Source organism: Leptodactylus fuscus, chromosome 5 (genome assembly GCF_031893055.1).
Source record: "Leptodactylus fuscus isolate aLepFus1 chromosome 5, aLepFus1.hap2, whole genome shotgun sequence".
NCBI classification, from domain to species: Eukaryota; Metazoa; Chordata; class Amphibia; order Anura; family Leptodactylidae; genus Leptodactylus; species Leptodactylus fuscus.
The window spans coordinates 129102304-129128131 of NC_134269.1; the positions used below are offsets into that span (position 1 = coordinate 129102304).

Sequence of the window (25828 nt, forward strand, 5' to 3'; positions counted from 1 at the left end):
ATATGTTCTTTTGTTTGCTAAATAATATATGATGTACTAGACTGAAATATGATAAATAAAATATGGGATTTCTGCAGAGTTCTGTCAGAATATGTGAGAACATTTGGCCCAGAATTCATTGCTCTCTCCTGGGCATGTTTCAAGACCATGGACACTATTCAATACTACTATTATACTTAGCTTGCAGTGTGTACTTCTGCACCTGGTTTTCCCATTGGCTGCCCCCGGATAACCTCACTTGGCAATACTCACAAACCATAAATAGTCAATCGATACTTTAATACAGAAATCCAATACATACAATCAAGTCCCTAAGCTGATGCCTTTACCTCTGTAGAAACAGAGTTCAGCAAACCCGGAGTAGTTTGTAAAGGGAAATAACACACAAAATAGTGTAGAACAATAACAAGAAACAAAATATCAGTAAATGATCATCACCCAAATATTTTCCAGACTCCCCCTCCAGGTAGCTTAATGTGTATGGCAAAGCATAAAAAGGCCACAATAAATATCAAAATAAATGGTGTTGCTGCCAGTCACGCTTATAGAAACTATAGATTCCAAGCACTCTTCAATGTGTATTTCTATTTTGGGTTAGAGGGAAGAAGATTCAGCAGTATACAAAGAGAATTCCTACCTGGCATAACCCTTGACATATCATCTGACTGAAGAGCAACAGAGTTCTTCATAGTGGCATCGATAGAGTTAGGACCCCAGAGATGTCGATTCACTATGCTGCTGCTGCTGCTGGGCAGTTACATGCACTAGTTAATGTAACCAGTTTTCTAACAACAACTTGATACAGAATCCTGGAAAACTGCAGCAGCATGGCAGGATAGACTCAGCTAATAGGCGCAAGCATGCCCACACCATCCTAACAACCAGTGGCTTAACTACCGGGGAAGCAGCGGAGGCTTTTTTTTTTTTTTTTTTAATAGGCCATTACCGGATGGAGTTACTCCAGCCGGTAACGGGCCCTACTTATTTACCGATCCTGGCAGGGGCCGGGATCAGTAAGTGACATGGTGTCACATGACCCACAGGAAAAAACAACCTTCATTAAATTAACTTTAAACTTCAAATCAATGAAATAAAAACACAACAACTTTTTAATGGAAGATAAATGGCCGTGGTGTTTTATTTATGGGGTTACCAATCCAACAATAAATAAATAATTAAATCATCATTAAAACTTCAAACTTTATAAATATTAAATAAATAATTAGAACCAAAATACCATAAAACCAAATAACAATACAGTAAACTTACAGTCCTCCCAGCGATAACTGGGCGACTAAAACCCCCACTAATAAAACTCCACGACAGTCCATAATTGACATATTGGGCGGGCGGGTGGGCGTTGACTTCCTCCAGCTGGTCTCCTCAGGAACTGTCACAGAGATACCAGCTGAGCAGTCTTTTATCTTCAAATTTCCCGCCTTTCACAAACAGCTGTCCAATCAGCTGATAAGCTCGTTGCTGGGCAGAAACATCTGGCAATCCGCTGCTAGGCCGTTACTGGGCAGATTATCAAGAAAGAAACTTCTAGAACCTACTCATGCCAAGGGCACAGCTGACCTTGCTTAACCCCAACTGGTAAGCACCATCTTGTAGAATTACCTCAAGAAATAGGGGGATAATAAAAGAAGACCAAACCAAATTAGATTAAATTTATTGAAATAAATAATTAATATAAACTCCTGGGGACAGTGACACCATGTGCCCCCTCATCATATACATTCAAGGGGGCCTCTCATGGTGTCACATGACCCACAGGAAAAAACAACCTTCATTAAATTAACTTTAAACTTCAAATCAATGAAATAAAAACACAACAACTTTTTAATGGAAGATAAATGGCCGTGGTGTTTTATTTATGGGGTTACCAATCCAACAATAAATAAATAATTAAATCATCATTAAAACTTCAAACTTTATAAATATTAAATAAATAATTAGAACCAAAATACCATAAAACCAAATAACAATACAGTAAACTTACAGTCCTCCCAGCGATAGCTGGGCGACTAAAACCCCCACATGGCCTTGACTAACTAGTCAAGGCCCCCCCCCCCAAATACCAACAGCCCATTTTCAATCATATTTTGTAACCCTACATTAAAAATATCTTTACCAGCATCATTAAATGAACACCATCTTTCCTATAAAACCCTGAAATAAAACCTTCTAAATCAATGTGGCGATAGGAAAAACCACCTAAACAAGGTAAGTATTTAGACATGGATCTGTTTAACCGCTTTCTAATTCTATCCAAAAAATTAGTTGCACTATTGTTCCAAACTAACCTGGGAACTAACTTCAGAGAAAACCAAAATAACATCAGGATATAAGCATTTTAAGAATGCCAAATCTCTTTTCATTTCTGACATAAGATCCAATGTATTAACTTTGCCAATATCATTCCCACCTAAATGAATATTAATTACATGAGGATTTGGCCATAAAAACTTAACTTTCTAACTTCGCTAATCAAGGACTTCCACATCATACCACGGATGCCTTTCCAGAAAATTCTCACAGTATTTAAATCAAATGATAAATTCTCCTTGTAATTTCTCACTTGCGCTCTCTTCAGGGCACAATAAATAAAAGAATGACCAATTAGCCAAATTATTAATGGATCACCTAGAATAAAGCAAAACCAGTTACAACAACAATAATTCAGGTCTTATGTACAGCTTAAAACGATGTGATTCCCATCTGCCAATCTTTTTTATTATAGCATCATCTAGACCCATTCTTGCTGCTTCAGTAGCAGCTCCAATCCTGAAAGAATGAGCTGAGATTTTAAAATGTTGCAAACCCAACTGACATAAACATTTTCTAAGGACAGAGTTGAATTGAAACTTTGTTAACGGCTTAAGATTTACATGTAGCAAAAAGTTACCAACCGTATTGGGTCTTGTTACTAACCACTTTGCTACAGTAGCAATGGGACAAATATTCCTCTGCTGCAATCCATATAATTGAATAAAACAACCCTTTGCCAATTGATCAGTTTTGGACCTGAGCAAGAAAATTGTCAATATGTTATCATCCAATTGAACATCTTTTATATCCAAACCTGATTTAGAACAGCTGTTTTCTGCCACCAACTCCGAAATCCGCAACGCTGCAAAAAAGGCAACTGTAAAAGCAGTTCTAAATAAAGATAACTCAAATTGATTAAAACAGATCACTTCTAACACTTCCCATAATTTCTCTAATAATACAATTGATATTGGCATTCTTCTTGGTTGAGGAGGTACCATTCTGTGATGCCCCTTCAACATTTGTTTCACCAAAATTGGGGAGCTAAAGGTGGATTACCTGACAACTTCAGAAAGAATGATATTCCAGCTAATTGCTTCTGAATTGATGCACTTGATAAACCTTTTTGCATAAGATCACAGATAAAAATCAATACTAAGGCTACATTAGTTGCTAGGCAATTAACTCTTATTGAATTACAAAATTAAATCCAGTCTTTCCATGCAGCCGAGTAATCAGCCCATGTTCTCGGTGCAATGGATGCTCTTAAATTCTCACCAATCAATCTCAAATAAGGTCCCAAAGATGTACTGGACACGGAATCCCAAATCTCTCTGCATTCGGTACCAGGGTAAAAAATTGATCTAGCTGCAAATAAGATAAGGAATCGGCTATAACATTATTTCTCCCTGCTACATATCTCGCTTTAATCCACACGTTAAACTTCAAGCAACACAAAACTAAAAGCCGTAACAATTTAACCACCATTTCTGACTTAGAAGAGAGTGTGTTGATAGCAAATACCACTCCTTGATTATCTGAATACAATAAAATTCTTTTATTTTGGAAAACTGAACCCCATATAACTACTGCTACTACTACAGGGAATAATTCCAGTAAAACAATGTTCTTCACAATTTCATTCTCAAACCAAACCTTAGGCCAATGCTCCGCTGACCACTGGCCCTGACAAAAAGCTCCATACCCAATTCCACCAGCTGCATCAGTAAATAATTGAAATGCATCTGACTCAATGAACTCTGACTGCCAACAATCAGAACCGTTATAATGTGAAAGAAACTCTAGCCATAGATTTAAATCCTCTTTTAGACTTCTAGTCAATCTGATGTGTGACTGTGGTGACTGTAAACCACACGTAGCTCTGTATAAACGTTTACAAAAAACTCTACCGATCGGAATTACTCGCCCAGCAAAATTTAACAAACCTAGGAGCGATTGCAACTCTTTTAGTGTGACTTTAGCTCTAGCTAAAAAATCAACCAGCAATGCTTTCATCTTAACAATTTTCTCTATGGGTAAATGAAATTCCATTTTTTTTCTGAGTCAATAACTATTCCTAAAAATTCTAATGACAAACAAGGTAACACAGTCTTTTCACCTGCAATCGGGATTCCAAAACAATTACAAATCTATAAAAACTTAGACAATAACAAACTACAACCATCAGAATCCGAACTACTTACAAACAAGAAATCATCAAGATAATGAACAATATTAACATTACCCGCTTCTTTCTCCTCTACCCAATGCAAAAATGAAGAAAAAGCTTCAAAATAACTACATGACCTACTAAATCCCATAGGAAGACACTTGTCGAAATAATACCTACCATCGAACTGAAAACCTAACGAATTAAAACCTTTCGGGTGTACTGGCAGCAAGCAAAAAGCAGACTTAATATCCGCCTTTGCAAGCCAGGCCCCATGCCTGCATCTCCTTAACAATACCAATGCATCAACAAAAGAAGCATATTCAACTGTACATTCTTCTTTTAATAATTCATCATTCAGAGAATGATGCCTGGGGTAGGACAAGTGGTGTATTAATCTAAATTACCCAGGTTCTTTCTTAGGAACGATACCCAAAGGGGAAATTCTAAAGTTAAGGAAAGGTGGGTCCAAAAATGGGCCTGCTATCCTACCTGACTCTAATTCTTTTTCAATTTTCTTAGCCACTACTTGCTTATGTAAATTAACAGACTTAAAATTATCAGAACTCCTTTGTACTAGGCTGCTGTTGTCCTGACAGTGCATTCTTTCTAAAGCATTTTGACATGAGGTGGGCACCGCCACAAAAGGAACATTCATGACGGTACCTACAATTATTAAACCATCTACATGAAGATTCATTAAAAGCAAAACATACTCCTTTCCACATGGTAGGTTGAGTAGGAGTAGATTGCCTTACTGGAGCATTCCGCTGCGGTAACATGAGATTCAACCATAATCCAACATCTTTTACACCCCATTTTAGGGAGGGGTACACTGCTATTTTTTGATGAAATAATTCAACATATGTAAACCAGGCCATCCCTCCAAAATTTCTGTAAGCTTCTAGAATTATAACTATATGTTGGAACAGCCCTGAACATAAATTTGGATTTTTTTTTATTTTTTTTTTATTAGTACCGCAGCGTATATGCAGAAGGCCTGCAACCAATTGTGGAAAGAACGCGATGCAACTCGCTTTCTTTCATCTTTTTTTTTTTTTAATTTTATTTATTTATTTATTTTTTTATTATCAACCTTAACTAATGTTTCCTTTGCGGAAGGAAGCAATGACAATAATTCAACAAATTCTAATTTCCAGATCCGCTCTTTCACAGAAATATTCAAATGATAGCCAAGCGGGGAAATTTCACAAGCCATTGCTTCCTTCACACAAGTTTCAGATACTCCTGACCCTTTTTCAATAACCGGGTTAACATTCGCATCACTACAAACATTGCTAATCACACTAGAAGGCTTAATCCAAGCCTCTGATATAGAAGATGCTTTAGAAGCACTAGCAAAATTGTTAATTAACTGCATTAAATCTCAACACAGACTTGACATGGATGTTCTCACCAGCCGTTGCGGCCTCCTGGCCTATACCAGAGGATTGATGTGGATTTTGAAAGCTGTCATCAGTGGCACCGGATCCATCTCTGTGCTGTAAACTTGTCTTCTGCACCGCAGCAGGGGACGCAAGGGGGGCAGGTACATCTACAACCGGCAGCTACCACAACTCAGAATGATGTTGTGATCCCAGGCTATAGCTCCTTCCCTGTCTCTCACCCGAGATACCCTAATAAGGGTGCCCGGGGGGACATGGGCTATCATGCCGCCGTTGTGTGTCCCGTGACCACCCCGTGCTCCCCCCCGCCATGCTCCTCTGACCTCTACTGCTTTGGGGTCTGCTGGGCTCCAGGGCGGCGTCTTCGCGGCAACCGCCGCTCTCCTGCTGCAGCTGCGGTCTCTCCCTCCATCCGGGCTCCACACGCTGCTCTCCCCTGATCCGGCTGCCTGCACTCGCTGAACCCCGCCTGACGTCAGTGGGCAGGGTATAGGCCACGCGGCTCCGTCGGCTTCTCTTCGCCGGCATTGAAATTTCGCCGGCAGAGACAGCAGGCTGTCTTTCTCCTCCGCTCCCGACATCCGACAAGGTAAGTACTTCGGCTTGGCTGCGCAATGTCCCACTTGTCTCCGGCTGTGAGAGGCAACTCTGGAGCCATTCTTCTCCGCCAGCAGATTCAGCTCTCTCCATTAGCTTCTTCAATAGTTCCTCCATAGTAGATAGGTGGGCGTTGACTTCCTCCAGCTGGTCTCCTCAGGAACTGTCACAGAGCTACCAGCTGAGCAGTCTTTTATCTTCAAATTTCCCGCCTTTCACAAACAGCTGTCCAATCAGCTGATAAGCTCGTTGCTGGGCTGAAACATCTGGCAATCCGCTGCTAGGCCGTTACTGGGCAGATTATCAAGAAAGAAACTTCTAGAACCTACTCATGCCAAGGGCACAGCTGACCTTGCTTAACCCCAACTGGTAAGCACCATCTTGTAGAATTACCTCAAGAAATAGGGGGATAATAAAAGAAGACCAAACCAAATTAGATTAAATTTATTGAAATAAATAATTAATATAAACTCCTGGGGACAGTGACACCATGTGCCCCCTCATCATATACATTCAAGGGGGCCTCTCACTGCGGGCCCCGCAAACATCATTATTATACTCAGGGGTCTTTTCAGACCCCCGAGTATAATAATCGGAGGCCCGGGAGAGGTAAGCGAACATAAACAGTGTTACTTACCTCTCTACGCTCCGCGAAGGCTTTAGGGCCTACTTTTGTGACGTCTCAGACAAGAACTGGGCCTGCATCCTTATACGTCGCGACGCAGGCCCCCGGTCACATGACGTCCCTGATGTCATTGAAGATACCCGACAGCAGGGAGCACAGGGATAGGTAAGTAACAGGGTTTATGTTTGTATCCCCCTCTCAGTCTCTTGTTAATGGGTGTCCACAATGGAGCATAATACTGGATGATGGGGTCACTATGGTGCATAATACTGAGTGAAGGGGCCACTATTGGGTATATTGCTGTGCAGGAGCAACTATGGGGCATAATAGTGCGCGCAGGAATGCAGGGGGGGTGTTGGTCGGGGTCTTCGGCATCAGTCGGGGGCCCCATGTCAAAGGTTTGCCATGGGGCCCCGCCATTCCTAGTTACGCCACTGCTAACAACTACTTAGGAACACATCCTCAAGGCTGTCTACTTATGGGGCCACACGGTGGCTCAGTGGTTAGCACTGTATCCTTGCAGTGCTGGAGTCCTTGGTTCAAATCCTGCCAAGGGCAAAAAACCATCTGCAAGGAGTTTGTATGTTCTCCCTGTGTTTGCGTGGATTTCCATCCCATACTCCAAAGACATACTGATAGGGGCTCACAATCTACATAAAAAAAAAAAAAAAAAAAAAAAGACTGTCTACTTACAAGCCGATTAAAGGTAGCAAAGGGAAACTGTCAACCTCCACAATAGAAATAAGAACACTGTATATTATTAAACCAGGGTACTCAATAACCTAGACAGTATACCACATAGTAGTACATAAATCATAGGCATTGTAGCAGGTAAATGAAATGACAAAATACAAGACCCTGTGATATAGCTGTACCATATAATCAGCACCATGTAGATGTCAGTAAATTGTCAGATGTGAAAAACTTGGTATTGTGTCGAGACAATCCTGACAAGCAAAACAACTGAATAACAGTAACAAATATCATGAAATGAGATTAAGAAGAAATGTGGGAGGGGATATTGTAAATAACCCTACAGATAAATCGCATACCCCTATGTTAGCCAAGATATATTCAAGTAAGGCATTGGTGCAAAAATAATGGTCACATGGTAGCACACATAGGTATATAATGCACACTAAGGTCATATACCAACCATAGACAATAATACTGCATAATAGGCATCTAAAATTGAGCAACTTGTTGGGAAGATACTTTTCAGACTATGACAGATGTTACTAAACAGCTAGCTCTAGATGTCATTATAGGTACAGACGCAAAACATCTGTAATAAGTCACCTTTTACAGGTAATAACACATTCTTCTGATACTCAGGTAGCCCTAGGACATTGATGGTGAACCTTTTAGAGACTGAGTGCCCAAACTGCAACCCAAAACCCACTAAATTTATTGTGAAGTGCCAACACGACAATTTAAACTTAATACACTGAAAATCCACAATTACGGACAGTTACAGACCCTCAAATTACAGCCGTGTGAATGGGATTTTACAGAGATTTCAATAATACAAACAACTTTGCAATGAAATGTAAAGCTATCTGCATTTAGTACCTTTGAACAATTAATGTTCACTATTTACATCGCGAAGGATCTGTTTTATAGTGACCGTGCAATGTTATTACAGACTGAGCTAATATCACATCTACTATAAAACAGATACTGTGTGATATAAACAGTGAGGGGACCCCACACAGCATTAGGCCGCCATTATCAGAGCGGTCAGCTGCGGTCAAGCTACCAAGTGTTTATGCATTTATTAAGATGGGATTCTTGACCCACTTTGGCATTTAAAATATTAGCCCCTGATGTGTCTTGTAGATGAAAAAGCGTTGGGCCATGAATTAGAACTATGACAGACTAGCAAGATTAGTGTCTGTTATCAGCTCTTGGCTAATTGGTCTTGTGCACTCCTTAGACTTTGACAGGCCTACCAGACCCTGTTGGTGTGGCGCTAGGCCAGTAGCCTCGGGTAAGGGAGCCCTGGCCATGGTTATATCTTTAGGAGATGCACTTCACTTTATTGTATGACCATTGCTAACTTGGATCAGTAGGCTGTGTTTTCCCTTCTCCTTTCCCCTTTACGTGTTACTGATTAATGTGTACTGGGGCTTGGCCTATGGTGTGGGCGTCCATTTTAGGATAGCTTAGGGTGATGTTAGAGACAATACCTGTAGAGACTTTGGACATATGGTGCTAACATACACCTAACACATAGGTGCTATGGGAACAACCTATGATCATTGAGTATACAACAGCTCTTCTATCATCGTGTTTTGACAGTAGTGTCTCTTTTACTGCCACAACCCTATATGGGATAGTTTAAATGGCTTGGGAAAATATCTGAATCCAATTATGGAATGATTCTTGTAGAGGTATCTCACATGCTCTGATCTGTAACAACTACATTATTAATACTACACTGTTTACATGTGACCCTTGACCATTATATATTGCACATTCCCATGTACAATCTGTATGGGTGAATAGGAGAATAGTGTATTTTATGAGCATATAGGATTATTACCTGTAGTCTCCATGGCAGCCTTACTGATCTTTTGCAGGAACTAGTTTTGAACCAAATAAATACTAACAGAGAAACATTTTTATTTTTATATATAACTTTTAGATGACATTAATAAATCAAATTTCTGTTATAGAAGTTTCTAGTTTCTATTGCTTCTATTATACCTGTACAGAAAATGCCAACGTTTCCGTAGGTATAATTGACATGCTGCGATGTGCAAAAGTGCTTATGTGGATGGAGTTAAACAGCATTCCATCCACTTTGCAGTTAATGTAAATCACAGCATGTCAATCATACCTATGGAAACGCTGATATTTTCTGTACAGGTATAATAGAAGCAGAAAGTCTGCAGAGGGAAAATGTTCCAAAACGCTGCATGTTCGCAATGTGGGGCCCCCCGTCTTCAGCCAGGTTTGACATGCTGGTCATTTAGAGACGCTCCGTTGAGTACCATTGGACATTAGTGTATTTCAGTTAGTGTTGCTTTTCTGCCAGTAAGAATATGGCAATCATTCTGTATTGACCTCTCTATATTTTCACTGTTAGGACTTGCAGCCAACTGGATGTTCTTTAGTATGCTCAGTGTTAACTACTATAGAGAATATTGTATGGCAAAATCCCAGGAGAGCAGTACTCATTCCAAATGCAACTATGAAAACTAGAAATCCTTTAATGGACTATATTATTTGGGATACAAAAACATCCTGCATGGTCTAAACGTTCTCTCTTCATATTTAGTTTAATATTTCAAAAGTTATTTGTTCTATTCCCACTGAGACAAAACAGTTTAGGATACATTCAGAATGTCAGTGTGAAATTGACTAGCCCTGTCAGTGATCTAGGTCTGTAAATCCTATCCTGTAATAACAAAGAAAAGATGGATTTCTGATCTTGCTCCTCTGAATGAAAATAATGTTCCCTTATTGATTGACCTGAATAACAACACTTCTGGCTTCCTGTCCTGTGACTGAAATTCATGGAATTATGTTTATGGGACACACAGCCCCAACAAGGAATTACTTATGAATTGACCTATTATCCTGCTAGGAACACTGTGCTATGATAACTGGCTCACATGATAGTTTACTAAGTTACTGTATGTTTTATACAAATAGCATTATGTTTTATACTTGAGGGCTTGATTCGGCATATAAAACATAACTGGGTATCCACAAATCAGTTCACAATTTAAAGGGGCGATGCACATAATCAAATGTACTTGCAGTATGTTCCCTGCAGTAGGTTGTCGTACTTACCAATAAACATACTGCTCCCCCATTGCTAATTCTGAGGGTTTTTTAGCACTACCCTGGGGGCTAGTTTGGCTCCTCTGATTATCCTATGGCTTTAGATCACATGACTGTCTTTACTTTACCCTAAAGACAAGCAGGAGGAGTAATGTAGGATCATTCATGTGGTCAGCGGGGCCAAACTAGAAGACTTCCAGCTCCCAGGCAGCCTAGAAAATCTTCAGAATCAGTGCAATGGGGGAGCAGCATGTATGTTGGTAAGTAGGACCATCTATTGTGCTGAATATCTATTAACCCTGGATAGTTGACCAATATAGTTAAAGATGGAGTATCACAATTCTAATATGTGGCATGGTAAATGGCATGGATTGCCATGAAATTGGCATTACCCAAACTTGCGTTAGCCTCACTGAATGAAAGCTCTGACTGTGAAGGCATTGAATACAGTGAAATCCATCCAATGACCACAGCTTTCAGAAGACCACCCCATCTAGACAAGAAGTACAGAAGTAATAGCAATTAACTTCACACATTGTGTTATGTATCCACACTGTGGCACAGAACATTATCTTGACTTTTTCAATGGCTTTTCAATGACTTTTTGTGCTTTGTGATAAGATTTCACACTGTGGCAATTGTTGGTATAAAAGTAAACTTTGCTTTTATGTTCATTGCCTTATCTTTGACAGGACATTATTGAGAGATGTCCACTATTCTACAGAAGATATCCATATACATTAAAGCCATACAGAGTACACACTTGCATTAGTGTCTATCAAAGCTGCCAGCCTGCATTTTGTACTTTTTTTTTTTTACTTCAATTTGTAATAACAGTCAGAAGTGATTCTGTCATTAGTAAATTGGATATAGGACTGATTCCAGTACCTAGAGGTGACTGTACAGTTTCCATATATGTCCTTGTCACTCAGCGTTGCAGCCCCATTGTCATGTAAATTGTCTATTTATGTGTCTAAGGGTATGTTCACACATCAGTATGCCATCCGTCCATATGAATTCAGTTTGAGACTTTAAAACAGACTGATGTACATACTGATTGCATACTGACACCTTTTACTGTCCATCCCCTAGAGGACAGATAAGGGGATTAAAAGTAGAAAATTGTAAACAGAGTAGAGATAAGGCATTTATTATATGAGATAATGACATTTATTATATCTACTTATCTCTACTCTGTTTACAATTGCTACTTTTAATCCCCTTATCTGTCCTCTAGGGGATGGAGAGCCTTTGCTATCAGCATAAAAAGGTGTCAGTATACAATCAGTATGTGTATTAGTCCGTTTTAAAGTCTCAAGCTGAATTCAAACGGACTGATGGAATACTGATGTGTGAACATACCCTTAGTTGGCCTAGGCTTTGGTCTCAGCACTAGATTCCCCAGCACTTCCTAAACACTTTTTCCTCATTTGCAAATGACTAAAACAGCAGTTTCCATGAAAATGGGGCTCCAAAGCTGAATAACAGAGACATATATACATAAACTGTACACTCTCCTCTACAAGGTACTGGGATTATGTTTATAAGAAATTACTGATGACAGACTCCCTTTAAGATAACTTATTTTTTGACAAAAGTTTTCACTGTTTATGTACCGTCAAAGAAATGATAGTTGGTTGGTAACACTAGTGCCAACTCTCCGATAGGGTTAAATGTCCCTCTTTCAAGCATGAATCCCCCAAGTCAGTGTTAATAGCATTGGAGAAGAGAGTTAATATTGTTCTGCAGAACATGTCGTACAACAGAACAGACATATAAAAATAGTAGGGCTTCAGTAAAGCAGATGTCTGTACTAGTTCTATTAAGCAAGTTGCATTTATAATAGGTGACAGTTTGAAGAGTGTTTTCTTCCATGCTTTCCATTAGTGTACAATAAAGTAATATATTTCATGTTTTCATTACCTCTAAGACAATCCTAATGAAAACACGCTAGGAATAGAGCAGCTGACTACTAGGTGGGAGAACAGTGTGTATTCTTGTGGTATATGCTTAAAAAGGTTTGTGAAACTTAGGGCACTTTATGGCATTTGTGATAAAAGAAAGTTCATTTACAGAGAAATGTCATCGATTAGGACACTATGGGACAACATTCTACTATGTTTCCAATGTAGTAAATAACCTCCAGGACCTTCCACATGACTCAAGAAGGTTGGGACAGAAACCAAGGAATACAAGGTGTTTACGAGATGTCCAGCACTATGAAGGAACATTCTCTGATGCTATTTCTGCAGAACTTGCTCTAAGCCACAGCTATGACTAAGATCAACTGCTGTCCTTTCCAGGCAGTGATAGTATACAGCCTCCTTCCTGATAGGTATGACAGAGGAGAAGATGCATGCAGAGCCTAATGTGTGTGTATAATATATAGTATTCCTATAATGCCTCTTTCTCCCCTCCAGCAGTACAATTGAGCTGTCATCAAATCCTCCAACCTCTGACCTGGTCTCTCTCTACACTGCAAAGCTGACAAGTGAGTGGAAGAAAACAGGAAATGTTAACCTATTGTGGGTTTTCTAGTGACTAACGTGAAAACTGTTATATTGAGAGAATTTTATAAGCATTGTCAAAGAAAAAAAGAAAACAGCATATGACATTTTCTGAGGATATCCCTTTAAATGGCGGTTGTGTAAATGAGAGCAGTAGACACCAGACTTTGTGACAAATTTTGTAAAGAGAAAAATGTCAGTAAGGGCTCGTTCACATCTGCGCCCGGTCTCCGTTCTGCAGGTTTCCGTTTCCTGCACAAAACAGAGACAGGAGACGGAAACCTGCAGGACTCTTTCATACCCATTCATTTGAATGGGCTTGAAAGATGTCCGGCCATGAGTGGCGGTGAGCGTTTTATGCTCTCCGCCGCAAAACCGATTTTTTTTTTAAATCGGACACAGAGTCGGACATGCAGTACTCTGTGTCCTATTTAAAAAAAAAAAAACAGTTTCACGGCGGAGAGCATAAAACGCTCACCGCCGCTCACAGCCGGACCCGGACAGGTTTCCGTCTTCTGCATGCACAGAACAGAGATCGAACGCTAGTGTGAACCTAGCGTAAACAACCTGTAGTTGCAGCACATGTACCAATGGGCATTGTAACTTAGGGCCCTTGGAGCTGGTTATCAGGCAAGTAAAAACACATGGAGGGTGGTCTTCCAATTCACACTGGTGCTTTTTATTTGGGTGCAGTTCACAAAGTTCAAACACAAATGGCTTTCGTCAACAGAAGGCAGCATAAAACAAAACGGCTTAATTCAGCCACAAGGCAGTCTAGTCCACAAACTCACCAAGCTGGCACTTCTAGTTCTCCACACAGACAGTGTTTGGGTCCACAGGTTACACTGACAGCAGCAGGAAGGAGAGTGAGCCCCACCCTCCTCTCTGGACGGGGTAAAGGCTCCAATTGCTGCTGTACAAAATCCAGGACTAGAGCTTCAGGCCCAGGGTCCATAACCAAAGCCAAAAGCTAGACATGGATCCAAGCCATTACCAAGTGGAGAGGAGCCACCTTAATGGGGGACATCTTTCCTCCACAACATTTCCCTCCGCTTGCCTACAGTATACAATATGTTAAGCAAGGAAAAAATAAATAAATAAGAAAGTGTAACTGCTATTTTAGCAGTCTGCCTGTCCATTGTTCTTGCCCTCCGAGGGATCAGAACAATGGACAGCTGATGCTATTGTGAACTTTGCATTATTCACACACACACTGTAGAAAAAAAAATCTGCCTCAGAATCTGTACATTAATTGATCTCCAATGTGGATCTGAAATCTGAGGTATATGAAGTTATTTTGCACATTTTCTATGTTGATCTCACCCTTTGTAATGCATAAGGGATGCATATAACTCATCTGCCCTACCACCCCTAGGCAGATCAGATCACAACCTGGTACATCTGCGACCCACATACATTCCACTGGTGCGCAGAGAACCGGCGGTTACCCGTACCGTGAAGATTTGGTCAGAGGGAAGTGTCGAGTCTCTAAGGGACTGCTTTGATATAACTTTATGGGAAGTGTTTCAAGACTCATTTCCAGAGGACATTGAGGGACTCACACATTGCATAACGGACTACATTAATTTCTGCATGGACAGCACGGTACCAACTAGAAAGGTGAGGTGTTTCTCCAATAACAAACCATGGATTAACTCTGAGATTAAAACTCTCCTCAAGCAAAAAAAGAGAATTTTTAGGTCTGGGGACAAAGATGGCCTGGGGGCGGTTCAGAAACAGCTGAGACAATTGATCAGGGAAGGGAAAGCCAACTACAGACGGAAGATGGAGCTACAGATGGGGGAGGGTAGAATCTCTGAGGTGTGGGACAGCCTTAAGGCAATTTCAGGACACAAGCAAAAGACAGGGCACCGAACAGTAGGGGACAGGAAGTGGCTTAACGAGCTTAATCTATTCTTCAATAGATTCGACTCCAAGCAAATGCTCCCTCCACCAGCATGTCAGCCAACCGCCCTCCCCTCACACACCAAGACCAACCAACCCCACCGACCTGCGGTCAACTGCAATCTGACTATCTGATCCTGCAGGAGTCTCAGGTGTGTAAGGAAATGAAGAACATTAGAGCGAACAAAGCGGGGGGACCAGATGGTATAAGCGCAAGAGTTCTTAAAATGTGCAGTGACCAGCTGTGTGGTATTATAACGCACATGTACAATATGAGCCTGAAGCTGGGGGTGGTACCTCAACTGTGGAAAACATCTTGCGTGGTACCAGTCCCAAAGAAACCCAACCCGATGGGCTACAATGACTACCGACCTGTAGCACTGACATCCCACCTGATGAAGGTCCTAGAGAGACTGGTCCTGACACACCTATGCCCCCTAGTGAGCTTCGCTCTGGACCCCCTCCAGTTTGCCTACCGGCCAGGCATTGGGGTAGATGATGCCATCATCCACCTTCTTCATAGAGCTCTCTCTCACCTGGAGAAACCCGGGAACACTGTGAGAAGAATGTTCTTTGATTTCTCCAGTGCGTTCAACACCATTCAGCCAGGGCTACTGAGGGAGAAGCTGAACCTTGGTGGTGTGGACCATCACCTGTCCAACTGGATCCTAGACTACCTGACAAACCGCCCTCAGTATGTGAGAGCCCAGGACTGTGTGTCTGACACTGTGATCTGTAGTACGGGGGCACCTCAAGGTACAGTTCTTGCCCCATTCCTCTTCACACTGTACACTGCTGACTTCAGGCACAACTCATCCAGCTGTTACTTACAGAAGTACTCCGATGACTCTGCTATAGTCGGTCTTATCACTGATGGCGATGATAGGGAATACAGAGACTTAAACCGGGATTTTGTTGAATGGTGCCAGCAGAACCAGCTCAGGATTAATGCTGGGAAGACCAAGGAGATGGTGGTGGACTTTAGTAAACGGAGAGGTGCTCCGACCCCGGTGGAGATCCAAGGAACATGTATTGAGATAGTCAGGACCTATAAGTACCTGGGCGTGCTCCTCAATAATAAACTAGACTGGGCTGATCACCTGGAGGCACTGCACAGAAAGGGCCACAGCAGACTCTACCTGCTCAGGAGGCTGAGGGCCTTCGGAGTCCGGGGGACACTTCTTAGGGCCTTCTTCAACTCTGTGGTTGCCTCAGCCATCTTTTTCGGTGTGGCCTGCTGGGGAAGCAGTATATCAACCAGGGACAGAAATAGACTTGACAGGCTGATCAGGAGGGCCAGCTCTGTCCTGGGGAGCCCCTTGGACCCAGTACAGGTGGTGGGTGACAGAAGGATACTGTCTGTGGTGACCTCCATGCGGGAGAACAAATCCCACCCCATGTATGGGACCCTGATGGGACTTGGCAGCACTGTAAGCGACCGTCTGCTTCACCCCAAGTGTGAGAAGGAGCGCTATCGCAGGTCCTTCCTTCCAACCGCGACCAGGCTGTATAATCTACATCAGACCAAACGAAGAGCTCTCCGCACAGAGAACTAATGATTATGAGGATGACCATGAGGTCTTCCTCTTTCTCTTCTGTTTTTCATTAGCTGCCATGGACTCCTAGTATATCTTCTCTTCTCAGCTTATCTGTGTCTACGTCTGTAACATATTACTCTGTATTATCCTGTATCTGTATTACTATGCTGCTGTAACACGCTGAAATTTCCCCAAGGTGGGACTATTAAAGGATTATCTTATCTTATCTTATAAGGTGAAATCCGCAGCAAATACACTGCAGTTTACGTTATATGTTCTACTGAAAGGGATTCTATCATTAGAATCCCTTTTTTAACATGTAGGAATAGCCTTAAGAAAGGTTATTCTTCTCCTACCTTTAGAATTCTTCTCCGCGCCACCGTTGGGTAGATATTCCCAGTTTTCTTCGGTATCCAAATGATTTTTCTCACAGCACTGGGGGCGTCCCCAAGTGCTGCTTGAAAAATCTCGATCGCCACGTCATCTTCTTCTGGAACGCCTCTCCGCTGCATCCTCTTCCAGCACTGGCCTTCTAAATCCAGAGCGCAGTTGACTCTGCCATTGGACTTCGGACAGAGCTGACTTGGCATGTCTGCGGCCATTTTCTTGTGGCCACTTACACGAGAAAACTGCATGCACAGTACGCTCATTTAAGCGGCCACAAGAAAATGGCCGTAGACATGTGCAATTGGCACTGCCCAAAGTCCGATGGCAAAATCGACTGCATATGTCTAGGATTTAGAAGATCAGCGCCGGAAGAAAACGCGGCGGAGAGGCATTCCCGAAGAAGATGACGTGGCAATGGAGATTTTTCAAGCAGTAAAGAAATGATGCCCCCAGTGCTGCGAGTAAAATCATTTGCATACCAAAGAAAACCGAGAATATCTACTGAACTGCTGCGCGGAGAAGACTTCTAAATGTAGGAGAAGAATAGCTTTTCTTAAGGCTATTCCTACGTGATAGAATCCCTTTAAAAATGAATAGAGGTTTTTGCCTCTGCAGATTTTGTGCTGTGAAATCTGTGCTGTTTCAGCCTTGTGTGGACATGCTCATAAACAGAAAGGCATGATCATTAACATAGAAAATGGAAATTACTAGGAGCAGACATAAAACATCAGGTTTAATATGGAAACACTAAATGTAGTAACTAATGAGAATAAGAGCAGTGTGGTCTCCCTCCCATCCAATACTGGTTTTCTCTGAAGTCTGTGAGAAGGATGGGGGAGGACAAAGTGAACGTATCCTGAGTCTTTTATCCCTTTTACATTTGGATTCTCTTTACATTTTAGTTTGTAATAAAAGTTTCTTTTTCTAAAACACTAATTTGATCATCTTAGCCTGTATATGACTTTGCAGTAACGCTCATAATCACACAAAACCAACAGCGGGGTTATTTTCCAAGGAGTGGTCCAGAATGTTGGATGTAGTAACTGTGTTACATAATGCAGGATATTTGACACCACACTCCTTCTGCACAGTTACTACTTAAATGCTGCCAGCCCTCCTTCTCTTTTTAACTACTACATATTATTCTGCCTGTCACTTCTCTTGCCTTTAGTCTCACATTTACTTTGCTATAGACAATTCACAAATGTAAAATTAAACAGACTTCATGGAGAGAATGTTCAACATTCTCATGAACACTTGGACCGAGGTAGATTTACAACGTGTTGTTACATCTTTGCAGTGGCACAAGATAGTATGATTATACCTTTGTATGACGACAACCAGGTTATTGTTCTAAATTGTTGATTCCAAAAAGTTGAAGTTGGCTAACGCAATAGTCACATCTGCGTCAGTGTATCCGTTGTTCTGGTCCATTAGGGAACAATGGATCCACGGACCACTAAAATAGCGGACATCAAAAGTGCTCAACAGACCCCATTGACTATAATGGGATCCATCAGGTGACAGTTGTTTTAAACTGAAACTACTGGACACAAAAGTCAGACATGTAGAACTTTATCATCGGGTAATTTTTTAATAGTCAATGTGACGGTGTATCCAAATGGTGCAGGAGGGAACCATGGCTAAGACATCTACAAATTATGGAGTGCTTTTCATTTAATAGAATTGAATGAAGCAAGTTACAGTCACAAAGCTCTGCGGACAAGATCATGGCAAAAATGCAATGTGTCTTTTTCCACAGTGCCATTTTTCCTCTACAGACTTTCTGTCCTTATTAAACCTACACGGAAAATGCCAGTGTTTCTGTAATTGACATGTTGCGAGTTATAAAAATGTGGTATTTTTTGTAATCGCAGTATTTCTACTGTAGATTTTTTTTTTAAATGTGTGGATGGGATTAGCCAGAATCCTGTACACTTTGCGGGTTATGTAAAACACTGCAGCAAATAACACTACAGTACCGGCAAAGTGGGTGGGATTCTGGCTAGTCCTATCCACACATTTCAGACAAATATCTGCAGCGGAAATGCTGCAATTTTCAAAAACCATCACATTTATGTAATTTGCAGCATGCCAGTTATACCTACAGAAATGCTGGAGTTTTCCTTATAGGTATAATAGGGACAGAAAGTCCACTAAGGAAAACTCTGTGGACTTTCTTTGAAAAGTGCCATGAAAAAATGTGATGCGTTTCCACCACGGTCTTTTCCTCAGCACTTTTTGGCTGCAGCTTGTTACATGTAAATGTACTTTAAAGGGGTGGTCCCATCACAAGGATCCTATCTATACTGCTTGTTAATGTGGATTTAAGACTTTTCCTAAATACTTTGCTTCAGCAAAACTGCTTTGTTTGTCCACTATCTTATTTTATTCAATTCTTTGTGGCCACAGCCCTGACTTATCTGCTCAAAAGTTAAGTGATGTATCTGCTGCTCTCAGGGGGGAGGGAGGAGGGGCTAAGTGCACTGGAGCAAGCCTGTTTTTCTAGCTATTCCTGTGTCTACACCACGTGACCTTCCTCCTCTCAGATAGGGGAGAGGAGCTGCTTTCATTTCTGAACTCGTCTTCTGTTCTCCCAGTTATCAGGCTAGCTAATTCAATTGTGTTCATTATGGCAGAGACAGGCAGTCTCTGTATGTAACACAGAATGGAGTTGCTCCTGCCTGTACTTCATAGTCCAATATTGTGCATATAGTGTTGTTTGAGGACCTTTGATGACATCACAGGCCCTTCAGCCGCCCCATAGGATCACGCTATGCGGTGGGCAGGGCTACACGCTAATTTGGGGGTGGAGCTAAATGGCAGGTTGTCTGTGAAACCCCGCCCACCAAATGATGCAAGAAACCAGGAAGAAAGAAGATTTTTGCAGCAGTGAAGACTGGTGAGTATGCGACGTGGGAATACCCCTTTAAGGAGCTGATAATAAAATTAGGATTCCAGGACTGGAAACTGTATCACATCATGTCACATAAAAACATGCACTCACATAAGGCGTTACTATGGACAGCCACTTCAGAATGGCAGTGAAGGCATAACTGGGGTCATTCACTGGTGGTTTTACCATCCTGTTAAATTAGAAAGTGGGAAATATCTTTACCTATCATTTATTTTCTTATCATCGTATTGCATTGCTCAGCTGTATTCAAGATGCATCATTTATAGGTGTTACATTGCATATGCTAATTAAGATACATACTTTTGATTTATGTCTCTCTTCTATGTGCTGTTAATACATTTTACTTAAATACAAAAGCATTATGTTATCATTAGTTCTCTAATGGAAAAACTAGATTAGATCTATGGTAAACTAGCTATAGACACAGAGGCTTTTTAGTAAGCGTAAACTCCATATCCAAGTTGCAGACAACTCGTAACATGAGTACCCAAGAGTGAGGCATGAGGACCTAGACAAGCACCATAAGACAGAAGTGGATCTGTGTGTATAGCTGTCAAAGTAAATTACTTTCCGCTCCATTGGCAACTCCTGTCACTCTTCTTGGTGTCTATGATTAATTTATGGACATTACCACTCCTGAATAATGACCAGTCCTCACCTAGGGGCCCAGGGATATATGAGTCTGCTGAATAATGACCAGTCCTCACCTAGGGGTCCAGGGATATGTCAGTCTGCCCTGTTATTATCTATCTCATACCAATGCAATGAAATATAAAGCTTTTTATTGATATCCTTCCAAAAAATACAAAATATAGGTCTGTCATCCATATAGGATTAAGCTGAAAAATTACAGCAGGCTTTTAAACTAATATGATAAAATAGGATTTTAGTTTTCATAATTGCAGATTATGTCATAAAGTATACAAAGTCGTATTGTGCTTACCTTTGTTAATTGTGCAAATTCAAGAGGTCCCTGCCTTTCCTTGCAGATTGTCTTCATACTTTCATTGGAAGGAATGTACATAAGGGCATCTCCTCCTTAAAACACCAGCAAAAAATTTTTTTAGAGCGATATTAAAAATAAAACCAATGTATCCTGTAAAAGACATCTGTATATCAGGCAACTGTACCAGTGCTATAAACATTATTGGCGAGATCTGATGACTACATTATTGCATGAGTTGCATTAGGAAACCTCGCTATAAGACCGGCCCCCCGTAGCTTAAAAGTTTTACAGTCCCTGCAAAGTGAATGGGATTGTAGCATATCCCATCCACACATTGCAGAAAAATACACGCAGTGGAAATGCTTATATTTCACATTTTGGAAATCACAGAATTTCAATTATACCTATGGAAATGTCGGCGGTTTCCTGTAGGTACAATGGATGCAGAAAGTCCTCAGGAGAAAACTTTGTGGACTTTGTAAAAAGTGCTGTGGGAAAAACCACGATGCATTGTCTCCACAGTTTTTCCCACAGTGCTTTTTTGCTGCGGCCCACTACGTGGGGCCTTACCCTAATCCAGTATAGAAAGCTTCTCTATGAGAGTGGCTCACATTCTGGCAGACATAATGTGTCAATACATTCCATGGAAGACCACTGCAAGGGACCTGTATGTTTTCTCTATAATAATAGCTGATTGTCGGCGTTAACCCAGAAATGTCTCACTTAACTGGAATTCAATGCCAAGGAAGAAAGTATGTTTTTGTACCGTGTTAGCCAGTGGGTATGAAATATATATGGTTTCGATATAATATATAACCAAACATTGCTGTGATCTATCTGTATAGTAAACTAATTATTTGGAACTATTAGCTAAACAGCAGATATAATTTTCTATGGAGAGCCACAGACAGATCATAAGAACCAAAAATATAAAGAAATATTTAAAGAGGCTGTCTCAGATTTTTTTTAAATTCAAAATATCCCCTACTTCATACTACCATCCCAAATGTATATTAAGAAGAAGATAACTGTAGGATCAGACTCAAAGGGGATTGTTTTTTTTACCATGAAGGTATAAAATAAGACAGTGTCTTATATTAAATTCTCTTCTGAAATATATGACCTGTCTTATTTTCGGGGGAGGTCTTATGCAGCGGCTGGAGCGGGGACAATTGGCAGTCATGCCAGCGCTTCCTTAGCGGAGCATCGGCATGACTGCCGGTTGTAGGTGGGCCAGGAGGTGAAAGGGGTCTTATTTTCGAGGAAACAGGGTATTTGTATGGGTTGTGTCCACCTCAAGACTATTTACATAGATGCTTTTTTCATGCACTAGGATGGTAAAACATTATTGTTTGCAAAGGTGACCACAATATTTAAACTTTTGCAGCCTAAATGAAATACATTCTATAGTATATTAATTCATGATAGTCCTACTGGTACATGCTACTGTGTATTGCATTAATAGTATAGGTTCCTTGTTATGACACTTCTTAATGGTAAAGGTACTAATTCAAGAACCAAATCACCAAGCATTTCCTAATACTGCTATTATATTGTAGGTCTCTATACAACTGAGTAAGAAAAAGCCAAGAGAAATGTTAAATGTGTGGTTTATTATGGACATCCCAAGTAAAATGTTGGCAGATTTCATCTACTTTTACCACCACAACAGATTTTCAATAACTTTGAACTTAATAGCTACGTTTGATTTCCATATAAACTTTAGTAAATAACATCTGGTTCTGATTTCTATAATCCAGCACAAGTCTTGTGGAGGAAGCCAGACAAGACACTGTGCCTTTGTTTTCTCTAGACGGGGAAGAAAAGGAAACTGAAAAATACTGGAGGTCACCAGAAGATTATATCTGAATCTAATCAGGGCAAAAAGAAAAGAAAAAAAAATCACAAAGTAGATGGATGCAATGACATTAGACCCCCAGATCATTAGTTACTTTTCCTTTTTTTCACTATTTGTGTGACTGTATTTAAAAGTCAATGGTAAAAAAGTCAATGGAAATGAATTTGTTACAATTTTATTTGTCTATTTTAATGGTCTGACCATTCACATATTTCTACTGTATAAAGTAACTTTACATAAGATAAAGGGGATTGTTAAAGGTGAGACACCTTTAAGACTAGTAACAGTAGGGCAAATACCAGGTTTTACTTTTTAATAGAGATGAGCGAACAGTGTTCTATCGAACACATGTTCGATCGGATATCAGGGTGTTCGCTATGTTCGAATCGAACACCGCGTGGTAAAGTGCGCTAAAATTCGATTCCCCTCCCACCTTCCCTGGCGCCTTTTTTGCACCAATAACAGTGCAGGGGAGGTGGGACAGGAACTACGACACCGGGGGCATTGAAAAAAATTGGAAAAAGTCATTGGCTGCCGAAATCAGGTGACCTCCATTTTAGACGAATAGTGGATTTCAAATCCGGGTCATATGAGAATGTGAACTTTGTGACTATGAGACAGGGATAGCTGTACAGGCAGGGATAGCTAGGGATAACCTTTATTTAGGGGGGAATGTTATTAAAAATAACTTTTTGGGGCTCTATCGGGTGTGTAATTGTGATTTTTGTGAGATAAACTTTTTCCCATAGGGATGCATTGGCCAGCGCTGATTGGCCAGAGTACGGAACTCGACCAATCAGCGCTGGCTCTGCTGGAGGAGGCGGAGTCTAAGATCGCTCCACACCAGTCTCCATTCAGGTCCGACCTTAGACTCCGCCTCCTCCAGCAGAGCCATCGCTGATTGGCCGAATTCCGTACTCTGGTCAATCAGCACTGGCTAATGCATTGTATTGGCGTGATGAAGCAGTGCTGAATGTGTGTGCTTAGCACACACATTCAGCTCTACTTCATCGGGCTAATAGAATGCATTGGCCAATCAGCGCTGGCCAATGCATTCTATTAGCTTGATGAAGCAGAGTGTGCACAAGGGTTCAAGCGCACCCTCGGCTCTGATGTAGCAGAGCCGAGGGTGCACAAGGGTTCAAGCGCACCCTCGGCTCTGATGTAGCAGAGCCGAGGCTGCACAAGGGTTCAAGTGCACCCTCGGCTCTGCTACATCAGAGCCGAGGGTGCGCTTGAACCCTTGTGCAGCCTCGGCTCTGCTACATCAGAGCCGAGGGTGCGCTTGAACCCTTGTGCACACTCTGCTTCATCAAGCTAATAGAATGCATTGGCCAGCGCTGATTGGCCAATGCATTCTATTAGCCCGATGAAGTAGAGCTGAATGTGTGTGCTAAGCACACACATTCAGCACTGCTTCATCACGCCAATACAATGCATTAGCCAGTGCTGATTGGCCAGAGTACGGAATTCGGCCAATCAGCGCTGGCTCTGCTGGAGGAGGCGGAGTTTAAGGTCGGACCTGAATGGAGACTGGTGTGGAGCGATCTTAGACTCCGCCTCCTCCAGCAGAGCCAGCGCTGATTGGTCGAGTTCCGTACTCTGGCCAATCAGCGCTGGCCAATGCATTCTATTAGCCCGATGAAGTAGAGCTGAATGTGTGTGCTTAGCACACACATTCAGCTCTACTTCATCGGGCTAATAGAATGCATTGGCCAATCAGCGCTGGCCAATGCATTCTATTAGCGTGAACTGAGTTTGCACAGGGGTTCTAGTGCACCCTCGGCTCTGCTACATCAGATTGCTACATCTGATGTAGCAGTGCCGAGTGTGCATCAGATGTGTAGTTGAGCAAAACTGACTCAGCACTGCTAAGTCTCTGCATTCGCATAGGAATGCATTGGCCAGCCTTCGGCCAATCAGCGCTGGCTCTGCCGGAGGAGGCGGAGTCTAAGGTCGGACCTGAATGGAGACTGGTGTGGAGCGATCTTAGACTCCGCCTCCTCCAGCAGAGCCAGCGCTGATTGGTCGAGTTCCGTACTCTGGCCAATCAGCACTGGCCAATGCATTTCTATGGGGAAAAGTTAGCTTGCGAAAATCGCAAACTGACAGGGATTTCCATGAAATAAAGTGACTTTTATGCCCCCAGACATGCTTCCCCTGCTGTCCCAGTGTCATTCCAGGGTGTTGGTATCATTTCCTGGGGTGTCATAGTGGACTTGGTGACCCTCCAGACACGAATTTGGGTTTCCCCCTTAACGAGTTTATGTTCCCCATAGACTATAATGGGGTTCGAAACCCATTCGAACACTCGAACAGTGAGCGGCTGTTCGAATTGAATTTCGAACCTCGAACATTTTAGTGTTCGCTCATCTCTACTTTTTAATGAATGATCCCCATTTTGTTTATACCGTGTGGTCAGCTTTAACAACAAACTTCTAAGGATTTTCGCTATTAGAATCATAGTCAAAGCTTCTAGGATAGATTCTTTTGAGTGACAACTGCTGAACGGGTAGCAATCCAAAGAAAAGAAAGTTTGCAAAAAAGTAAATGGCTATTGAAAAGGTCAACACTGGAAGAGAAGCAGTCGGCAGAGATTAGACAATGAGAGAATAAAAGCCAGGTCAATTTCTATACAGGAGATCAAACAGAAAACTCATGAAACAAGAGAATTATATTTTGTTAGTAGCACTTTACAGACATTGTCAGTCACTATCCTATATAGAGCTCGCAGTCTACATTCCCTATTAGTATGTCTTTGGAGTGTTGGAAGAAATCAGAGTATTATGAGGAAACCTATACCAACCAGGGGAGAACATACAAACTCCTTGGAGATATTGTTCTTGGCTGAATTCAAACCCAGGACTCTGGCTGGTGCAAGGCTACAGAGATTATATTATATTCTCCTG

The 25828-nt window shown here is 41.5% G+C and overlaps 1 protein-coding gene across 1 annotated transcript in view; it reads right to left on the bottom strand.

The window, feature by feature from the left end:
• The window catches only part of CPED1 (cadherin like and PC-esterase domain containing 1), a 195081-nt gene that overhangs the window by 142388 nt on the left and 26865 nt on the right, over positions 1–25828 (bottom strand). The window contains exon 3 of the mRNA XM_075274232.1: positions 21059–21153. Coding sequence (XP_075130333.1) covers positions 21059–21153 — 95 coding nt within the window. The remainder of the gene's footprint in view (positions 1–21058; positions 21154–25828) is intronic.